Below are 19703 nucleotides of genomic sequence, written 5' to 3'. Positions count from 1 at the left end.
ATAATGTAGGAAAACGCAGACAAATGAACATAATCAATTGCATGAATGTACCAAAGCAATCACAACTTGTTTAAAAGAATGAGAAACTGCTATTATGCTGTGCACAAGTGACTAGATGATGCAGAGGTTGAACAAGTAGTTTTGAGAATTTCATTTCTGATTTGAGAAATGCACCAAAGTGCCTGAGAAACTGTAATCCATCCATCCATCATCATTCTATCTATCGATCGTTCTATCAATCCATTCATCCATCCATCATTCTGTCGATCATTCTATCAATCTATTCATCCATCCATCCATATATCATTCAGTCATTCTGTCTGTCAATCATTCTATCTATCCATCTATCCATCCATCATTCTATCATTCTATTCATCCAATTAATCCATCCATCCATCATCTATCTATCGATCGATCGTTCTATCAATCCATTCATCCATCCATCCATCCATCATACTGTCGATCATTCTATCAATCTATTCATCCATCCATCCATCTATCATTCAGTCATTTTGTCTGTCAATCATTATATCTATCTATCCATCTATCCATCCATTATTCTATCATTCTATTCATCCAATTAATCCATCCATCCATCATCTATCTATCGATCGATCGTTCTATCAATCCATTCATCCATCCATCCATCCATCCATCCATGCATCATTCTATCATTCTATCATTCTATTCATCCAATGAATCCATCCATCCTCATCTATCTATCGAGCGATCGTTCTATCAATCTATTCATCCATCCATCCATCCATCTATCATTCAGTCATTCTGTCTGTTAATCATTCTGTCTGTCTGTCTATCTATCTATCTATCTATCTATCTGTCTATGTCTATCTATTGATCGTCTGTCTGTCTATCGTTCTATCTGTTTGTCTGTCTCTCTGTCGTTCTATCATCGTTCTATCTATCGTTCTATCCATTCATCCATCCATCCTTCTATCTATCTATCTATCTATCTATCTATCTATCTATCGTTCTGTCGTTCATCTATCATCTGCCCGTCTATATATCTCTCTATTGTTCTATCTATCGTTCTGTCATTCTATCTATCTATCGTTCTATCTGTCATTCTATCAATCATCTCTATATATAACTCTATCTATCGTTCTATCGTTATATCGTTCTGTTGTTCTATCTATCTATCTATCTATCTATCTATCTATCTATCTATCTATCTATCTATCTATCTATCGTTCAATCTATCCATCCATTGTTATATCTATTTATTGTTCTTCTAAAACGTCTTTGTGTGTATTTCATTCTAAATATTTATCAAAGTAGTTCAAGCCAGAAGAACTGAATTTGGCTTATCAGAGCAAAAATACCAAAATATTTCTTAGCACGCAGAGGCGATGGAGAGAAGCGCATGAAAAGAGCCCAGGGATGGTGTGCGGGGCTGATATTCCAGAGACGGGGCTGAAAGATTGAAATGTCAGATATGAGTCAGAACCGCCAACCACAAAGAGATCAGGGCGCTCGCACACGACGCGAGAACAGAAGACAGAAAGGCTATACTTGGAAAGACCCAAATTTCCTAGCCCACACACAGCCCGTTATGAGTTAAATCCTGATTTATTGATGGGAAAAAAAGGACTTCAAATCAAAACGTTTCCACAAGTTGCGTCTTTGCTTTGCCCGGAGCTCAAAGTTCTTTTTAGTCCTTTGTTCTGGCTAAAACCAGGGGAGGGGTTTTGTTCTGTTAGCCCAAAAATATGGCATAATGATCTGTTTTAAGGCAGTGCTGACCTTTAAAACTTCACCTCTACGGTAAATGTGACCTCCAGCACATGAGCTGCTCCTCTGAACTGATTCTTCTAGAAAGGTGAGAAGAAGATGGGGTCTTTAAATGTCAGCAGGTTTGCTCTTGATCACATGTATGTCGCTTTGGCTTTGATTGGTTTTATGGGATTGTGGATCACATTGCGTTTTAACGATTTCTGAGTATTGTACACAAGGTTTTTATTTTAATCTATATTTTATTTTAATCACACATACAAACCTCATGGTGCATATGAACTGCTAGACTCTCACTGCAGTCCTTTGAAGTCAACTTACCAGTTCAATTGTGCTCAAAAAGACTAATGGTGTCATCTAGTGGTGACCCGGTGGTATAACAGCTTCAACAGCGCTAATTCTTTACTATGTGCATTATTTCAAAACTGAATTCTGCTTGTTGGTAATTGAAATCTGACGAGGCTTTGTGCTGCTCCACAGATCATAACACAGAAGTACAGCCGCTTCTCGTGGGTGGCAGAGTTGATCCAGATCTTCATCACCATCAGTATAACCGTGAGCTTCCTCGTGATGGGCACAGCCATGAAACACACCAGTGAGTTTCTAATTTTATTATGCTTTGAGTGCTTCATCATGTGTGTGATCCGAATACATATATATTAATAAAATCTTCTCTATCTTTTCTCAATTTTTAATGAATTAATTATAAACATTTAAAGGTTCACTTTGTTGGTCATGTGATTCCTATGTAAAAAAAAATAAACTGTAATATATTATGTATAGCTAAATATATATATATATATAATGTAATATATTTATAGTTCTATATTTTAAAATGTATTTAAAATATAATATATATATATATATATTTAAATATTTAAATTTTATATATATATATATAATGTATAATATATTATTTATTTATAAATATTATAGAATTATTTTGCATATATTTATATATATAATGTAATATATTTATAGTTCTATATTTTAAAATTTATTTAAAATATAATATATATATATATATATATATTATATTATATTTATTTAAAATTTTAAATTTTATATATATATATATATATATATAATGTATAATATATTATTTATTTATAATAAATATTATAGAATTATTTTGCATATATATATATATATAATACAAAACTAAACTATATATATTTTGAATACTATGTTTTTATAGTTATTTTTTTTAATTATATATATATATATATATATATATATTGTATAATGTATATTATTTGTGATTTATAATAAATAATATTATTGATTCATTTTGCATATAATTATATATATATAATTATGTAAAAAATTATATATTTATAGTTATATATTTAAAAATTGTATACATAATGTATAATATGTATTGTAATACATAATATTATAGAATTATTTGCATTAATTATTTATAATAAATAATATGTTAATTTATTTTATATATTATTTAAATATTTAATAAATTTTAAATATATATTTATATAATTGTGATTTATATTTGTGTGTGTGTGTGTGTGTTTGTATATATATATATATATATATATATATATATTATAAACATTTAAAGGTTCACTTTGTTGGTCATGTGATTCCTATGTAATATATATATATATATATATATATATATATATTATATATTTACATGATTATTTAAAAATTATATATGTATACACTTGTAATTTATTTGTTTATAAATATACTGAATATTATTATTATGATTATGATTATATAAAATATGTATAATATAAAGATCAATATTTGTAAGATGTGTACACGCAATTTTATTTTATTTATTTGTTAGTTTGTACAATAATTTAGTCTACATTTATTTTTTAATGTTTCACATTTTTTTTATTTTATATGCAACAACTATATTGCAATATCTCTTCCTAAGACATTTAAAAATGTTACAAATTATTAAATAAAACAATCATTTGTAAAACAGTTGATCAGTTGCCATGCAGTAGCAAACCCAGATTTCCAACCCAGAAACCCAGAATGGCAGTCGTCAGTGTGTCTTGCACATGAACGAAGCCTCCACTGGAGGTTGTGTGTGTCCAGTGCTGACTCTGACGGCTCTTGGCTCTGTTACACTGCCTGCTGCATCTATCAGAGAGGCTGAAGCCTGTTTCTGGGCCCAGTCCAGCAAAGCTCTCAGCAGAGGGTGTCAGTGTGAATTATGTCCAACCCATGGCTCACCACGGTATGAATTCAAATAGCCTCTGTAACACATTACAGTGAGTTGCATGTGACATATTCCATCTGTTAATGCTGAGTGAGTGTGATCTCACATCTGGCTATTAGTTGCTAGTGTGAAACAGTATTGTGAAGGAAGAGATGGTTTGAAGTAACTATGATGCTGCTAATTGAAAAGACTAATTATTCTCAACTTGAATAATGAGATTAAGGTCAGGGAGAGAAACATAGCCATGGGCGAGTTATTACCTGGAATATTGTGTTCAGATAGAAAACATCCCACAGTCAGAATTAATAATAAAAATTAATAACATCCTATGTTCCAAATAGTATATAGTGTGTGTGTGTGTTTGTTTATATATACATTTATTTTAAAATGAATAAATTAATTTTATATATTATTTATTTAACAATTAAACAATTAAACAATAGTTTTTTTATTTTAAAATGATAGATTTATATGATTTTAATTAGTTTGTTTATAATATATTACATATTATATAAAAATATATAAAATTTGTAAACAATTTTATTTATTTATTTGAATGTATTATGTATTTAATGCATTATATAGCTATATATGTATAAACAAATATGAATTACAATTTCATATATATATATATATATATATATATATATATATATGAGAGAGAGAGAGGTATTTTAAAATGATGTATATATAATAGGATTTATTTTATATATTTTAAAATTATATATTTATATAACATGAATTGTTAAAAATGAATGTAGACAAAATTATTCAATTATTATATAAATAAATAAATAAATAAATAAATAAATGTATGTACAAATTTGACTAATCTGGATCTGTTATATATTAACAAATATAATATTATTATATATATTTTTTCGATACAGTTTTTTTAATGTTGTTTCCCTTATATTGAAATCTTATTTTAACATGCAGTAATGATCTATTTTAATCTTATGACAATGTAATTGAACATTTTAAAATATCATTTTTTTCTGTGATGACGAAACAGATATTAAAGCTTGTTCTGCTTTTTTTAAAGCATTGTTTAAATAATAAAAATGTACTAACCATTGTATTGAATACTGACCAACATAAAATTTTTAAAAATAAAAAGAGAAATACAAAAAAAAAAATCTTATTTATAATAAATATTTTTTTTTATATATTGTTTATTTATTTAATAGTTTAAAAGTTATATATTTATGTAGTTATTTCTTTTTTATATTGTTTATTTATTTAATAATTCAAAGGTTATATATTTATATAGTTATTTTCTTTAAAATTATATATTTATATGACATGCATTGTTAAAATGAATGTAGACGAAATTATTCATTTATTATATAAATAAGTACTAAAATAACTAAGGTAAAATTAATTTAAGGAAATACAAAAGATAATACATATGTATGTATGTATGTATGTATGTGTTTATTTATTTATAACAAATAGTGTTATATAATAGTATTTATTTGTTTTATATATTGTTTATTTATTTATTTAACAATTTAAGTTATATATTTATACAGTTTATATAATTATTCAATCATTATATAAATAAATAATGTGTGTACAATTTTTGCAAATATGGATCTGTTATATATTTATGTTTATAAACAAATATAATATTATGTATTTTTTTATTAAATTACGAAATTTTCCCCAATTATGAAATATTATTTCAACGTACAGTAATGATCTATTTTAATCTTTTGACAATGTAATGTAACATTTTAAAAAATTATTTATTCCTGTGACAATGAAATGGATACGAAAGCTTTTTTCTGCTTTTCTTTTCTTTTTTAACAAATAGAAAGTTACTGAATATTGTATTAAATATTGAACAACATAAAACTTTAAGTACTAAAATAACTAGACTAAAATTAATTAAAAGAAAGCTATATAGAGAAAAACAAAAAATAATAAAAATTGCAGAAACTTACTATAAATATAATATAAAACTTAATATAATATAAAACTTAAATAAAAGCATACATTTTTAATTCAAAATATGAACAAGCTCTAAAATAACAGTGATTTCAGTTACCCAAAACTGTGTGTTTTTTTGTTTTGTTTTTTTCTCTGTGACCAAATATCATCCGTTAAATTTAAATAAAGTATTTCACGATTGTCTCCTTACATGTAGCCGTCAGATTCCCGCAGTGCTAATTTGATGACCTAACGTGGCCTTTGCTTTCAGTCGACGGCCTCGTCGGCACACGCTGGCTGGAGAATGCGGAATGGATGGCGAGAATCAGCGCGAGGCTATTGCCCCATAGCTCACGCTGGAGGACATCAGCCCAGAGCTTACAGCACTGCAGACGGTAAACTCTGGATTCAGCCCTGGCAGATCATTTCACAGACCATTTCTTACAGCTTTTACAGCCCGTCACCGCTCACACAGCCAGCATATTCCTTTACTCTGCTAATAAAAAAGGCTTTTGGTGCATTAAAAACACTGGCTTTGATAAATCGCAATAACTCCCAGACTCAACAGCCTCTCTGCTTTCCCCTCTTCCAGGTTCTTCAGCAGTTTCATGTCCTTTTTGGCTTTCGGCCTCATTTTTGTCGTGTCAGCTTGCGATCCGAAGGTCAGTACTCATTTGACGCTGATGTTTGGAAGTTAAGCTAATGATATGTGGTGATTCATGGGTATTAGGTTCGCATATTTCATCTTTAATACAGCTGCAGTACATCTCATTAGAGGAAGGATGTGCACAGAATAAATGTAGCAAAGATTTAGCAAGCCGCCACTAGTGATCACAAAGGAAGTAGAATGCATTGATTCTCCACGTTTAGGCAATGCTGGAAGAATATGCATTGATAAAAGTCAGTGATCTTTAACAGGTGGTCCGTCAGTTATTACTTTGGGAAAAATAATATGCATTTAACAAAAAAAATACATTATAAAATAGTGTTTTTAGTTTTCAGTTATTTTAATATTACAAAAAAAAAAAAAAAATTAAAGTTTAAGTTTTTTTTTCCTTCCCATTTCCGTCTCATGTAATTTTTTTTCAGCTTTATTTTCTTTAGAATTATTATTGTTTACTACAACTACATAATAATTTAAATATAGCTTTATTTACTACAACTAAATAATAATAATAATTACTGTTATTTTTGTTGTTATTTAAATATAGCTTTATTTGTATATTTTAATTTTTGTCATTTTCTGAGTTTTTAGTTATTTTAGTGTTTTTTACAAATTCTGATTTTTTTTTCTTCCCATTTTCTATCAAATTTTTATATTTTATTTCAGCTTTAATTCATTTTTCTTTTAAACTAAAACAAAAAAAAAATAATAACAGTAATCAATAATAATATATAATAATAATAACCTAAATTAAAACTAAATAATAATATTAATCATCATCGTCATCGTCATCATCATCATCATCACTATAATAATATAATAATAACCTATACTAAAACTAATTAATAATAATTAGTAGTAATAATACTATTTTCAATATGGCTTTACTAAATTTTAAACTTTTATTTTTAAACTATTTTCCATCTTTTTTTTATATTTTATTTCTGCTTTATTTTCATTAGGATTATTATTGGTAACTAAAACTAACTAAATAATAATAATAACAATAATATTTTTTAATATGGCTTTATTTATATTTTTCTAGTCTTTTCTATTAATGTTTAAAAAAAAATTCTATGTAGCTTTAGTTTAGTTTTTTGTTTGTTTGTTTGTTTTTGTTGTTGTTTTTTTGGTTTTTGGTTTTAGTTTTCAGTTATTATTATTTTTAATGTTTTTTTATTTTTCCAAATTTCAAAACTTTAATTTTCTTCCCAATTTTTTATTTCATTTTTATATTTTATTTCAGCTTTATTTTCATTAGGATTATTATCGTTAACTAAAACTAAATAATAATGATAATAATAATATTTAATAATAATAATAATCAGTAATAATGATAATAATAATTTAAATATGGCTTCATTTGTATAATTATTTTTAGTCATTTTCTATTTTTTATGTCTATTTAGGTTTTTTTTTTTTTTTTTTTTTTTGGTTTTAGTTTTCAGTTATTTTAACATTTTTAATGTTTCTTATTTTTCCAAATTACAAAATATATTTGCTTTATTTACTTCCCATTTATCATTTAATTTTTATCTTTTATTTCAGCTTTATTTTCATTAGGATTCTTATTGTTAACTAAAAAGAAATAATAATAATAATAATATTTAATATTAATAATAATCAGTAACAATAACAATGTTTTAAATATGGCTTTATTTGTATAATTTTCTATTTAGCTTTAGTTTTAGTTTTTTGTTTTTTTCGATTTTAGTTTTCAGTTATGTAATATATTTAATGTTCCTTATTTTATCTTTCCTATTTATCCAAATTTCAAAAGTTTTATCTAATTTCTGTATTTTGTGTCAGATTTATTTTCATTAGAGGATTATTATTGTTAACTAAAACTAAATACTACTACTGCTACTACTACTACTACTAACAATATTTTAAATATGGCTTTATTTATGTACTTTCTTTTTTATGTCATTTTCTTTTAATGTTTAATTATTTGTATTTAGGTTTAGGTTTTTTCTTCGCATTTTCTATCTAATTTTTATATTTTTTATTACAGCCTTATTTTTGCTAGGTTTATTATTGTTAACTAAAACTAAAAAAAAAAATTATAATAATAATACTTCAAATGTTTTCAATTACCAACAACAATTTTTAATAGCTTTAAAAATTTTAGTTAACAACAACACTGATAAAGTAACATTTTTCACTCTATTATCTGTTGTTTAGGGATTTGTTGTGATGCTTGACAAAGTGGTCTCCTTCTCCTTAAACACGGAGGTGGGCTTGTTCATCTTCCTCATGCTGAGAAGCTCCAGATCCGAGCGCTTCAAGTAAGTAAAAGCATTTGTTCACCAATATACACCCATCCATCCTCCTGTTTCACCGCTCCTTCCTGTTTCCAGGCATCTGACGGTGCCTCTGGCGCCGAACGAGAGACTCTTCAGGCTCCACTGGCTGCTGCCCGTCTACTTCCTGTTCGCCGTGGCTTACGACGTCTTCCAGAGCGTCCTAGAGATCACTAAAAACATGTCGCTCGTCCTTCACACCAATTCTTCTCTTGGATGAGAGACATATCAGGTGGGACAGCAAATGCTGCTGAGATCCCTCAGGAACAGACGGTTATTACCTCACACTGTGCCAGTGACTCAAACCAAACACACAACACAGATCACGTGTCCACTCCTTCAAAGGATACACACACTCCTCACAGAGCGCACCAGAGGTGCTCCTTCACCCCAAACTTCAGTTACAATATAGAGCATCTCACGTGAAATATTTATAGACGTTCGTTGGGCTTAAACGCCGCTTGTTCATGCATGCTAAGAATATTTTTATATCCCGCCACTTTACTTTTCCTGGTAAATTGCATGTGCTCTCAGTGAGTCAGGAAAACGTATTTTGATTTGCTCAACAATGCTCAGTGATTAAATCTGCAGTCGCGCCGTCAAACCATAGCAACGTTCCCAGAAAAGCTGCTGTAAGGAAATCATTATTGCAATCCAGTATATCATCTGTGATTTAACAAACAGGCTGGAGTGCTTTGACAAGGAATAACAGACGTTGTTAAAAATAATCCTTTTTTTAAATATACAAGACAATAGAATAAAATATACTGATTTGATTGAAGAGATAATAATAAAAATATGTTTCTTGAATGATTTGTGGAGAATCACGTGACGTTGAAGAAAATTCAGCTTTGCCATCACAGGAATAAAAAGTTTTAAAGTAGAAACCAGTTATTTTAAATTGTAATATTGGACATATTATTAGGTTTACTGAACTGAACTGTACTTAAAGTTCAGGGCCTTATGAAATTTCTTTTATGTATTTATTTTTACCAAATTCAGTTTTTTTTTTTTTTATTCAGTTTTTCCCTTTTTAACTTTGGTTAATGGTTAAATTAGAATTTATTGATCAGAAAGCATGTCTAATTAATATATATCATTAACACAATTACACAATTTAACAGCAGTTTCTAAAAAAAATTATGGCCTTATGAAATATATTTCGTTAAAAAAAAAAAACATTTTTTTTTTTAGCAATTTCTTAATTGTATTTTTAAAAATTTTTTTTAAATTAAAATTAATTAAAATATCTCATTTTGTTCATTAAAAAAAAAAAATTCTTTCGTTTCTAAATATTGCTCAATTCTGGTAGATTATTAATTAAAAAGAATGTCTAATTAATTGAAATCATTAACACAACTTAAAAAAAAATACATTTTAAGGTATTATAATAACTTCAACAAATTCCGTTTTATTTTTAGCAAATTCTTTTTATTATAAAATAATTATTCTTTTTTTTTTTAATCAAAAAGAATGTCTAATTAATTTAAATCATTCAATTAAAATGTCAAATACACAATTTAACATCAATTTCTTTAAAAACAACAACATTTTAAAAGTTTAATTAAATCGTAGTAATAAAAACTTTTTTTTTTTTAAGTATTAATTTATAATTTTATTTATTTAGTTATTATTATTATTATTTTGGGAAATACGCTTGTATATTTAAATATTTCTAAATATTGCTAAATAAATTCTGGTATAATTAATCAAAAAGAATGTCTAATTAATTGAAATCATTAACACAGTTGAACAGCAATTTCTTAACAAAAAAAAATATTGAAGTATATATATATTTCCTTTTTTTTTTTTTTTTTTTTTTTTTTTACATTTTTTTCTCTTAAAATTCAGTTTTTAGCAAATTGTGTTAATGGTTTCATTACATTTTAACAAAAGCATTATTTTATTTTATTTAAAAATATATATATATTATTATTTTTATTTTTTACAGATAATACAGCATACTCACATTGAGGCAGTAGAGGCACACTTCAGTATGTGGAACTGATGTGAGAGACATGCAGAACATGCCGGATTCATATTTAAATAGCATTTTTGCAATTTAATATTCACAGACACTAGTCCACATCTTGTTTTGATTCAAGTGTACTGACCTACATTTGATTTATTCATCCAAAACTTGTAAAATTCCGTGACATCCCACAGTAAATTCCATTTTTATGACTGGATTCCATCCACGGCTTCCGCATTGCTGAGGCCCTACTGTTGGGCCCTACTGAAGTTAGTGAAGCAAGTTAACCGTCAAATCAATTATATCAGACTACAGAGTCTATTTCCTCATAGTCAAAACAAGAGAATAAAAGCAGTCATAATATCAAAATATACTTTATTTTGGACTCCAGATCTGATTCAAATGACAACAGATCAATGCAATGCAGGGGAGGGGGGAGATTTTTGCAACCAAAAACATTTGACTGGGGGAAACAAAGATCAGGTGTGGGGACATCTGAGAACTCACGGCACTCAGAGTGAGCAAAACTGAGGTCTAAGCTGTACACCCTCAAACCGACCTCCAGTAGTTTGTTGGGGTTTTCTTTTTCCTTTTTTTTTTTCTTTTTTTTTTGCTTATTTCTTTACTCTTTTTTTATAGCTACAAAGAAATATGAATTACAAAAGTTTTAAAAGAGTACAAAAAGTCCAGGAGACACAGATGCAGTAAGAATAATGATTAGAAATGACACCGAGGAACTGAAGGTCGCTGTGGGCAGGCAGACGCTGGGACGAGTACAGGGAAAAGAGAGCGAACTCAAACACCCGTCTGTTGTCGTAGGCTGTAATAAATAGTGTTCAAATGGGGGGGGTTGATCAGTTTTAAACATCGAAATATGACACCCTCGTTTTAAAATGCAACGTGATGTCCTAAAAACAGATTCAGAGCCTCTATCACGATACAGATACAGAGATTTTTTTTTCCCCCCCCTCGCTGGTCGAGGCATTGAAAGCTAAACCAAAAGCACATTAGTAAAGACTGTCCTCATGCAGGTCATTACTGCAAATGAACATCATCTCATTACATGGTAGTGCAGGGAATCCCAAAAATGACCTTTTTTTATGCAACAGACTTGCTTCAGGTTTTGGATTTACCAACAAAAACATGCTTAAATTTTAGTTTTAACATCGAGTGTTTGAAAATGATTTGAGTAAATAATCCAATTAAATGCTGATGCAAACCTAAAACAAAATCTGTCATTTTAAGGGCAACGGATGCATTTCCTGTAGATGTACACGCCTGTTTAGTTGTTGTTAATGTACCTCTCATTTGGGGGACAAACAGGGGACGAGGGGGGAAGGGAGATTACAGTTACACCATAGCATAAAAACTAAAACCGAAGAACAAGAAAAAGATAGATATTTTTTTTTGTATTTCTCATGTCCCCACACTGTTGAAATCACAACACATCCAGTACCAAAAAGACTAAATATCTGTACTTGTGTCGAACGGAGGAAAACATGAGTCCTGGAATCATGCAGCCGTGACGTCAAATCAAATGTGCGAAAGAAAGAAAGAAAGAGAGGGGGGAGGAAAAGAAATCGATATGTCTGCACACTGAAACGGAAACTACCAACAAAGATTAAAATCCTTTCGTTCGTTTATTTCGATGAGATTGGTTTCGAAGAACAAATAGTAAAATATCTTCCAAATTTGGTACATATACCAGTCCTCCTGTCTTGTTTCTTCTTCTTCTTCCTCTGTTATATTGTTTTTTGTTTTTTCCACCTTCCAAAAGTCATTTGAATGTCTCTGGTTGGAATCACATCCTCTCGGCTCGGCCTGTGGCGTCAGGGTGCTCGTGTTTGTTTGTCTGTAGTGGCTGGCCATGGTTCACTAGGGACTGTAGGAGTTTGAGGGTCAGGGACAGTCATTTTGGCTATGTACACATTCATAGTCGGTCCATGGCTTCCAGCAAGCAGCGCTATTTCCGCAGATCTAATACACAAACCTGCAACGAAAGCACGGAGATGTTTAATACAGGTCACCGTTTTCTTTATATGAGATGTGGAGCATTTGACGTGTACTTACGGAGCCGTCCGACGCACTTGCTCCTACTTTGTCTCCTGCTGCGTTCCAGCAAACTTCAAAAATGCCCCCTGTCCCCCTGTAGCTATGGACTAAAGCACCAGTCTGTGGAAATAAAAGCGACGTTAGAGTTCAGGTCGACGTGCAGTTTTGCGTTCTCTGAGTCGGATTAATCGGAGGACTTGCGGTTTTACCTGCGTGTTCCAGATGTGGACACATTTGTCAAAAGAGCCGCTGGCTAGATGGCGTCCGTCAGGGCTGAAGGCCACGCTGTACACGGGCTCCTGGTGTTTGGTTAGTGTGTGGATGCAGATGCCTCGATCTACATCCCAAAGCCGAACAGTGGAGTCGAAGGAAGCACTAGAGGTGTCAGAGAAAGAAAAAAAAAAGTTATAGTTTTATACGCAACACTTTTTATTGGGGATGCAACCCCCCCCCCCACAATTACATTTATTTATTCTTTTATTTAAAAATTGTGAGAGGTCAATTACCTTTATTTATTTATTTTTATACAAAAAAAAAAATTGTGAGAGGTCAATTACCTTTATTTATTTATTTATTTTACATAAAAAAAAATTGTGAGAGGTCACAATTACCTTTATTTATTTATTTATTTATTTATTTATTTTAAATTAAAAAAAAAACTGTGAGAGGTCACAATTACCTTTATTTATTTATTTTGTATTTTAAATTAAAAAATTGTGAATGCTCACTATTACCTTTATTTAATTAGAAAATTGTTAGAGGTCACAATTAGCTACTTACTTCTTTCTTTATTTATTAGGTCACAGTTACCTTTATATTCATATATATTTTTTATTTTAAATAAAAAAAAAAAAAAAAAAAAAAGAGAGGTCACAATAACCTTTATTTATTTATTGTTGCATTAAAAAAAAAAAAAAAAAAAAAAAAAAAAGAAAACCTTTGCAGAAATAAGCTTTCAAAGATCAATAGTAATATAAAAATTCCAGTACTATACCAAGAGAAGTATAAAATAAAAACTAAATAATCTAAGCTATATATAATAATAATTTATTATTTATAAATAAATAATTTTATAAAAAATTAAATAAAAATAAAGTACAATTTTACAAGTGAATTTAGGACTCACCACATTTTAACTGCATAAAAAAAAAAAAAAAAAAAAAAAAACATTCATTTTGACATTTGCTAAAAATGATATTTAACAGTGTTAAATTACTTTTTAAATTGTGGTTTACCTTTGCTGTCATCTAAAAGATAAAGAAAAAATTTATAATTACATACTGTACTGGGGAAACTTGTAGCTAGCTATTATGTATATATAAAATAAGTATTTTCATTTTATATCTGCCATCAAATCTGATTATACACAGATTGATAAATAATAATTAAAAAAAAACCTGATATGTCACCATTATATCATCTTTTTCAAACTTAAGAAAACATTTGGTGCATTATGTTCATTGTAAAATAGCAAATAACTAACAAAATATATGAGCGAAATTGATCATATTGTCTGATTTACCAGTTTATAACTAGTCACAATAGTGAACATGCATTAATAGCTTCCCCACAACTTTCATTAATGTGAAACCTCAAGTGTAAGCCTTTTAAAATGAGTCAACTATATATATAGTGTAGTCAAAAAGAGTTCAATAGGGAGTCCCCTTTCAAGTCTGCTTACAGCGTGAACATCAAAAGCACTGGGGTCACTTAGAGCTGGTTCCCTTTAACTAAACTGGAATTGGTTTACATTTTAATGTGGAATATATGTGAAAAACATGTGAAAGTAGCAGCTGGTGAGAGTGTATTAAAGCATGGTGACTCTACCTGGCCAGCATTAGATTGGCATTGGGGTTGTTGGTTCCTGGACCTGTGGGGCTCCATTTGATAGTGTAGATTTCTTTGCTGTGAGCTTGCAAATCATGAACACAAGTGTCCTGTTTCATACTCCAGATCTAGGACGTTGGAAGAAGCAGTTATTTAGACCACCACGACAGTATTTGCATTTTCAAAACACCCGGTGAAATGTACACCACAGACTCTGAATACCTTAAGAGTCATATCATCAGAACACGACGCCAGCAGGTTACCAGTCGGATCCCATTTGATTGCATTAACTTCATTCTGGAGACAGAGAGAGAAAGAGTTTGATATTGATCTCTTGGGCAGACTCGATCTGTGGGAAACGGCAGCACGAGCAGACGGGTCTTACTGTGTGTCCTTGGAATGTCTTAATGGGTCGGTCCTGGCCCAGTTTGCACACGTGGATGCACATGTCTGTGCTACAGGAGGCAAACGTGTTGTTACTCTGCCAGTCCACGTCCAGAGCGGGCGCTGAAGTGAGAGGGAGAAAATGCAACAGTGTAAGAGCTTTTCCCTTCAAAAATAGTCAGTAATCATATTCTGATAAGAATTTGTGTGAACCTGAATGAAACGGGAACTGTTGTTTGGCTTCCCCTGTGTGAGCATCCCAAATGATTGTTGTCTAAAAAAAAAAAAGAAAAAGAAAGAAATATTAGATATAGATCATCTGTAGTGAACTATAATGTATAATAACCTAGAAGTTATGTTGTAGATCAGCAATTTATTACATTTTTTTATTTTTTTTCCCCAGTTGTATCCCTGACCTAAAATATTTTATTGATGTATATAAATGTGATTTTATATTTTATAGTTAATATTTCAATAAAAATACTAAAATTTTTAATAGATGTTGCTTAAATAAAATAATAATAAATATAAATAATAATAATAATGTTAACTTTAATAAAATAAAATAAAAGTAATTTTATTTCAGCGAGTTGTCAGGGCAAACTTTAATTTTCATTTATTTCTATGATTTAACTTTTCATAAACTCAATGCATTTCCTACACCAGTTTGGAAAAAAAAAGTATCTTAAAAAATAAATAAATAAATAAATAAATAAATAATATATAATAGTTATTTTATTTCAGGTAGTTGCCAGGGCAAATTTTCATTTAGTTTAACTTGAATACATTTATTTTACTTTTACATTTCTGTGATATAACTTTTCATAAACCCATTGCATTTCCAAACCTAGTTTGGAAAACCTTGTTTCAGGCTTATAAGTGGAAAACCTTGTTAAAAAAAAAAAACATTTAAAAAAAAAAACAAAAAAACAACAACAACAGCAAACCTTAATTGTAATTTAGTTTAACTTAATTTATTTTGCTTTTTAAATTTCTATGATTTAACTTAAAAAAAAAACAGGGCAAATTTTCATTTAGTTTAACTTGAATACAAAATTTTCTATGATATAACTTTTCATAAACTTTAAAATAAAACAAAACTAAACTAAATTAAATTAAATTAATATACATAAAATAAAATAAAATAAAATAAAATAAAATAAAATAAAATAAAATAAAATAAAATAAAATAAAATAAAAATCTATTTATTTCAGCTAGTTGCCAGGACAAACCATTTTCATTTAGTTTAACCTGAATACTAAAATGACTAACACTAAACAAACTAAAATTAATAAGTATTATATAAATGTAAAAAAAAGAAAAAAAAGAAAAGACAAAAATACTACAAAATTACCTAAACTTTAAAATGAAAGTGAAAACGAAATCTAAAAATAAAAGGTTCATTAACATTAGTTAACTACTATAGTTAACATTAACTAAGAATGAACAATAGTTATACAGCAAATATTAATCTTAGTTAATTTCAAATTAATTTCAAATTAATTTCAGCACACTAATGCATTATTAAAATCAACAGTTGTGCTTATTAACATTTGGTAATGTTAATGACTGTATTTTTAAGTAACATTAACAAACATTAATAAATAGTTTAATAAATATATTGTCCATTGTTTGTTCATGTTAGTACATTAGTTAACTAATGGAACTCTAAAGTGTTATCATGAAATCTAATTCGGTAACACTATACAATGTCATTTGTTAACAATCAATGAACAATACATTTATTACACTATTTATTAATTGAATGTTAACAAACAACTTTTGATTTTAAGAATGCATTAGTAAATGTTGAAATTAATATTAACTAAGATTAATAAATGCTGTAGAAGTATTCTTGAACTAATGTTAACTAATGAAACCTTATTGTAAAGTGTTGCCTCTCATTCAAAATATTTAATAAAAACATAATAGTATATCAAAAATAACACTGATAAGTTTTTGTCAGGGTGCTTCCTTAATCAACTAGTTTGTTTCTTACCTTATCAACACCAGCGCTGAGGATAAAGTTTCCTTTTTTGTTCCATTTTAATGCGAATATTGGACCTTTATGTTGACCCAGGGTACTGGCCAGATTACCTGTGAATGAAGAGTTATAAGTCTGCTGAATGAAATGACAGAGAACAGCCTGTTGGCACAGCAGGCAAAAAAAAAAAAAAAAAAAAAAAAAAAAAAAAAACCTGTTTGCTTACCATCTTTAGTCCATATTCTTGCGAAGCCGTCATAGGAGCCTGTGGCTAATAGTGTACCTTCACTCTGGAAAACACATAGAGGAAATGTTACGCTTTCTAAAAGCAGAGTTTCACAAAGGAGGAAGCGTGTCGGAGCTGAACTCACGTTCCAGTCTAACGATGTGACGTCTTTGTTGCTGGGCACGTCTTGGCCACCTTCCCGTATGCAGTGCCTCAGGACGAGCTGTGTGGAGCTACTACTGCTGTTCTCACTCAGATTCCAGATGCGCGCCGTTGAGTCTCCAGACCTGTGGAGAGATGGAGTATTAAATAACTCTGCATTCACTGACTTATCATTTTCTACAGATGCACCAATCGTACTTTCTTTCCAAATACTGCTACTCAAACAACCCACTGCTAGCTTCTATTCTTCATCTGTTTAAAATATATATTCCACACTAGGGCTGTCACGATTCCTCAATTCAATTTTAAGTACTAGATTTTTTAAAATCCTCGACCGCATTTTGCCCTTGTCAAGTAACCGGCAAAATACAGAAAGTGGCGCGTTCCACAGATGAGAATTCATGAAACGCATTATTAAACCGTTTTCTAAGGCTGCATGATATATTGAACCCATTTAAAAAACATCATAAAGCATAATGCTATAGTGAATTCACAAACACTACGATTTAAATAAATATATGCCATGCAGGTTTAATATATGCGCTTTATTTACATGCGTGTAGGTTATGTGCATTCACAGTAAATGATGCTCCAAACAAACTGTTATCATGTATGTGTAGAGCGTCTCTGCATGTTGTTGTGAGTTTGTTTATTATAATGTTCATCTGGGAACGCAATGTGTGGCATTTCATCAGATATGTAAGGTAAATAGTTTATAAACCATAATATTCAAGAAATTAGTGGCTGTAGTATTTCTGTCATAAAGAAATGGTCAAATACAGGGCTCTACAGTCACACGTGCGACTAAAAACTACTGCGTGCGACTATGAAAAAATATTTAGGAGCACCAGTGCGAGTGACCCGATCAGCATATTTGTGTTTGCGCTGAGGGGAGCTTCAAAGGTTTCTGCGTGTTTTTGCAACGTTGTATCACAGACATATCTTACAAATCATTTCATAAAGTGTAGAGAGAGTGTAAATAAGAGATTCACTGTGCAGTGTAGAGAGCTTCACTGATTATAATGGAAGTTTGTGAGATCGCGATGAACTGAGATGAGTGACACCTTTTTTTTTTAATTGATTTTTAGGGGGAGTTTGTAAATGAGATATTGATTTAATACAACAGTTAAATAAGCAAGAAGTTAATATTAAGTGACTTACATTTTCTGACTATAACACTATAGATAACATTTTGCTCTATTACGTTGTAAAAAATAGTTTAAAACAAGTCACAACTGAGCCGCTGCGCATCTCCATTCAAACACAGCGTTGTTTTGTTTATGAATGAACGTGCATATGTTTATGAGTCAATGATTCAGTTTCATATTCATAAAGACAGACTTGCTTTATTCCTGAATGAATCAGTCGTTCGAATTAATCAAATGAATGAATGATTCAGTAATTAAATCAGTGACTTGCCACCACCTACTGGCAGTTTTACTTTCATTTTTAAAGTATCTTTTTAGTTATTTAAATCATTGAATATTTCTGTATTCAAAATGTTATATTTAAAACTTTAATCTCAACATGAATTTATAAATTTGATTGCACTCACCTCTGAGCCTCATTTAACATACAAAAATACACCTACAAGCCACTTTTGTGTTCTCCCGTGCCACCTCTGTAGTACAAACTAATTTTGTTAATACTGATTTAATTTGATTGGTAACGTATTCTTATTCTACTTGTTCTAAAAAATGTAAAAAGCTTAAAAAAAAAAAAAAAAAAAAATTACAATACATTTTTTTTTTTAAAGATAGGACAAGTTAGCACAAGTGCTCCTAAAAAGAAAAGTAAGCGTAGAGCCCTGAAATATTCAAGATTAAGTGGGCATTCGAATTAAATGTCGGTTAGTCAATATTAAACAAAGATTTGATCGCGCAGTAAAGTGTAAAAATAATTGTCAGGCCATTGGCGCCCTCTGCATTCATCTGATATAATACATCATGCACATTAGTTCTATTGTTTATAACACATTATGTATTTTCACAGTTTTGTTCAATAAAACCACGTTTACTTGCTTTTGATTATTTATTTGAAACAATTTTATTGCTCATATGCATTTTAAGTCTAATTTTAAAGGCTATTGTTTGCTTAGGTCTGTTTTTATTACATAAAAAAAATTATAATTATCTGATTAATCTGCTTACTCAATTACAAAAGTCATCGCTAGTAACAGCCCTATCCAACACTAGGGCTTGATTGAGATCTCGATTTGAATCAGTATCGATTCATCTGAATATATCA

At 29.5% G+C, this 19703-nt stretch overlaps 2 protein-coding genes across 3 annotated transcripts in view; one reads left to right on the top strand and one right to left on the bottom strand.

The window, feature by feature from the left end:
* Window positions 1-19703, top strand: part of si:ch211-51h4.2 (uncharacterized) — a 153668-nt gene that overhangs the window by 121588 nt on the left and 12377 nt on the right. The window contains exons 14-18 of one of the 2 annotated variants that reach the window (XM_051122437.1): window positions 2230-2344; window positions 6153-6276; window positions 6474-6543; window positions 8730-8833; window positions 8906-9080. In XM_051122437.1, coding sequence (XP_050978394.1) covers window positions 2230-2344; window positions 6153-6276; window positions 6474-6543; window positions 8730-8833; window positions 8906-9068 — 576 coding nt within the window. In that variant the 3' untranslated portion in view covers window positions 9069-9080. Of the gene's footprint in view, window positions 1-2229; window positions 2345-6152; window positions 6277-6473; window positions 6544-8729; window positions 8834-8905; window positions 9627-19703 lie in introns of those variants that run through there. The other variant, XM_051122436.1, reaches the window with a different exon arrangement.
* The window catches only part of tbl1xr1a (TBL1X/Y related 1a), a 62194-nt gene continuing 53878 nt past the window's right edge, over window positions 11388-19703 (bottom strand). Inside the window, exons 8-17 of the mRNA XM_051122438.1 lie at window positions 17440-17581; window positions 17295-17358; window positions 17084-17181; window positions 15297-15357; window positions 15085-15206; window positions 14922-14996; window positions 14700-14827; window positions 13082-13247; window positions 12891-12992; window positions 11388-12810 (exon numbers count right to left, since the gene is read on the bottom strand). Of these exons, the coding sequence (XP_050978395.1) occupies window positions 12784-12810; window positions 12891-12992; window positions 13082-13247; window positions 14700-14827; window positions 14922-14996; window positions 15085-15206; window positions 15297-15357; window positions 17084-17181; window positions 17295-17358; window positions 17440-17581 (985 nt within the window). The 3' untranslated portion in view covers window positions 11388-12783. The remainder of the gene's footprint in view (window positions 12811-12890; window positions 12993-13081; window positions 13248-14699; window positions 14828-14921; window positions 14997-15084; window positions 15207-15296; window positions 15358-17083; window positions 17182-17294; window positions 17359-17439; window positions 17582-19703) is intronic.

Source organism: Labeo rohita, chromosome 11 (genome assembly GCF_022985175.1).
Source record: "Labeo rohita strain BAU-BD-2019 chromosome 11, IGBB_LRoh.1.0, whole genome shotgun sequence".
NCBI lineage: Eukaryota > Metazoa > Chordata > Actinopteri > Cypriniformes > Cyprinidae > Labeo > Labeo rohita.
Note: the sequence above shows the minus strand (reverse complement) of the source record. Positions and strands in the feature narration are given on the sequence as shown.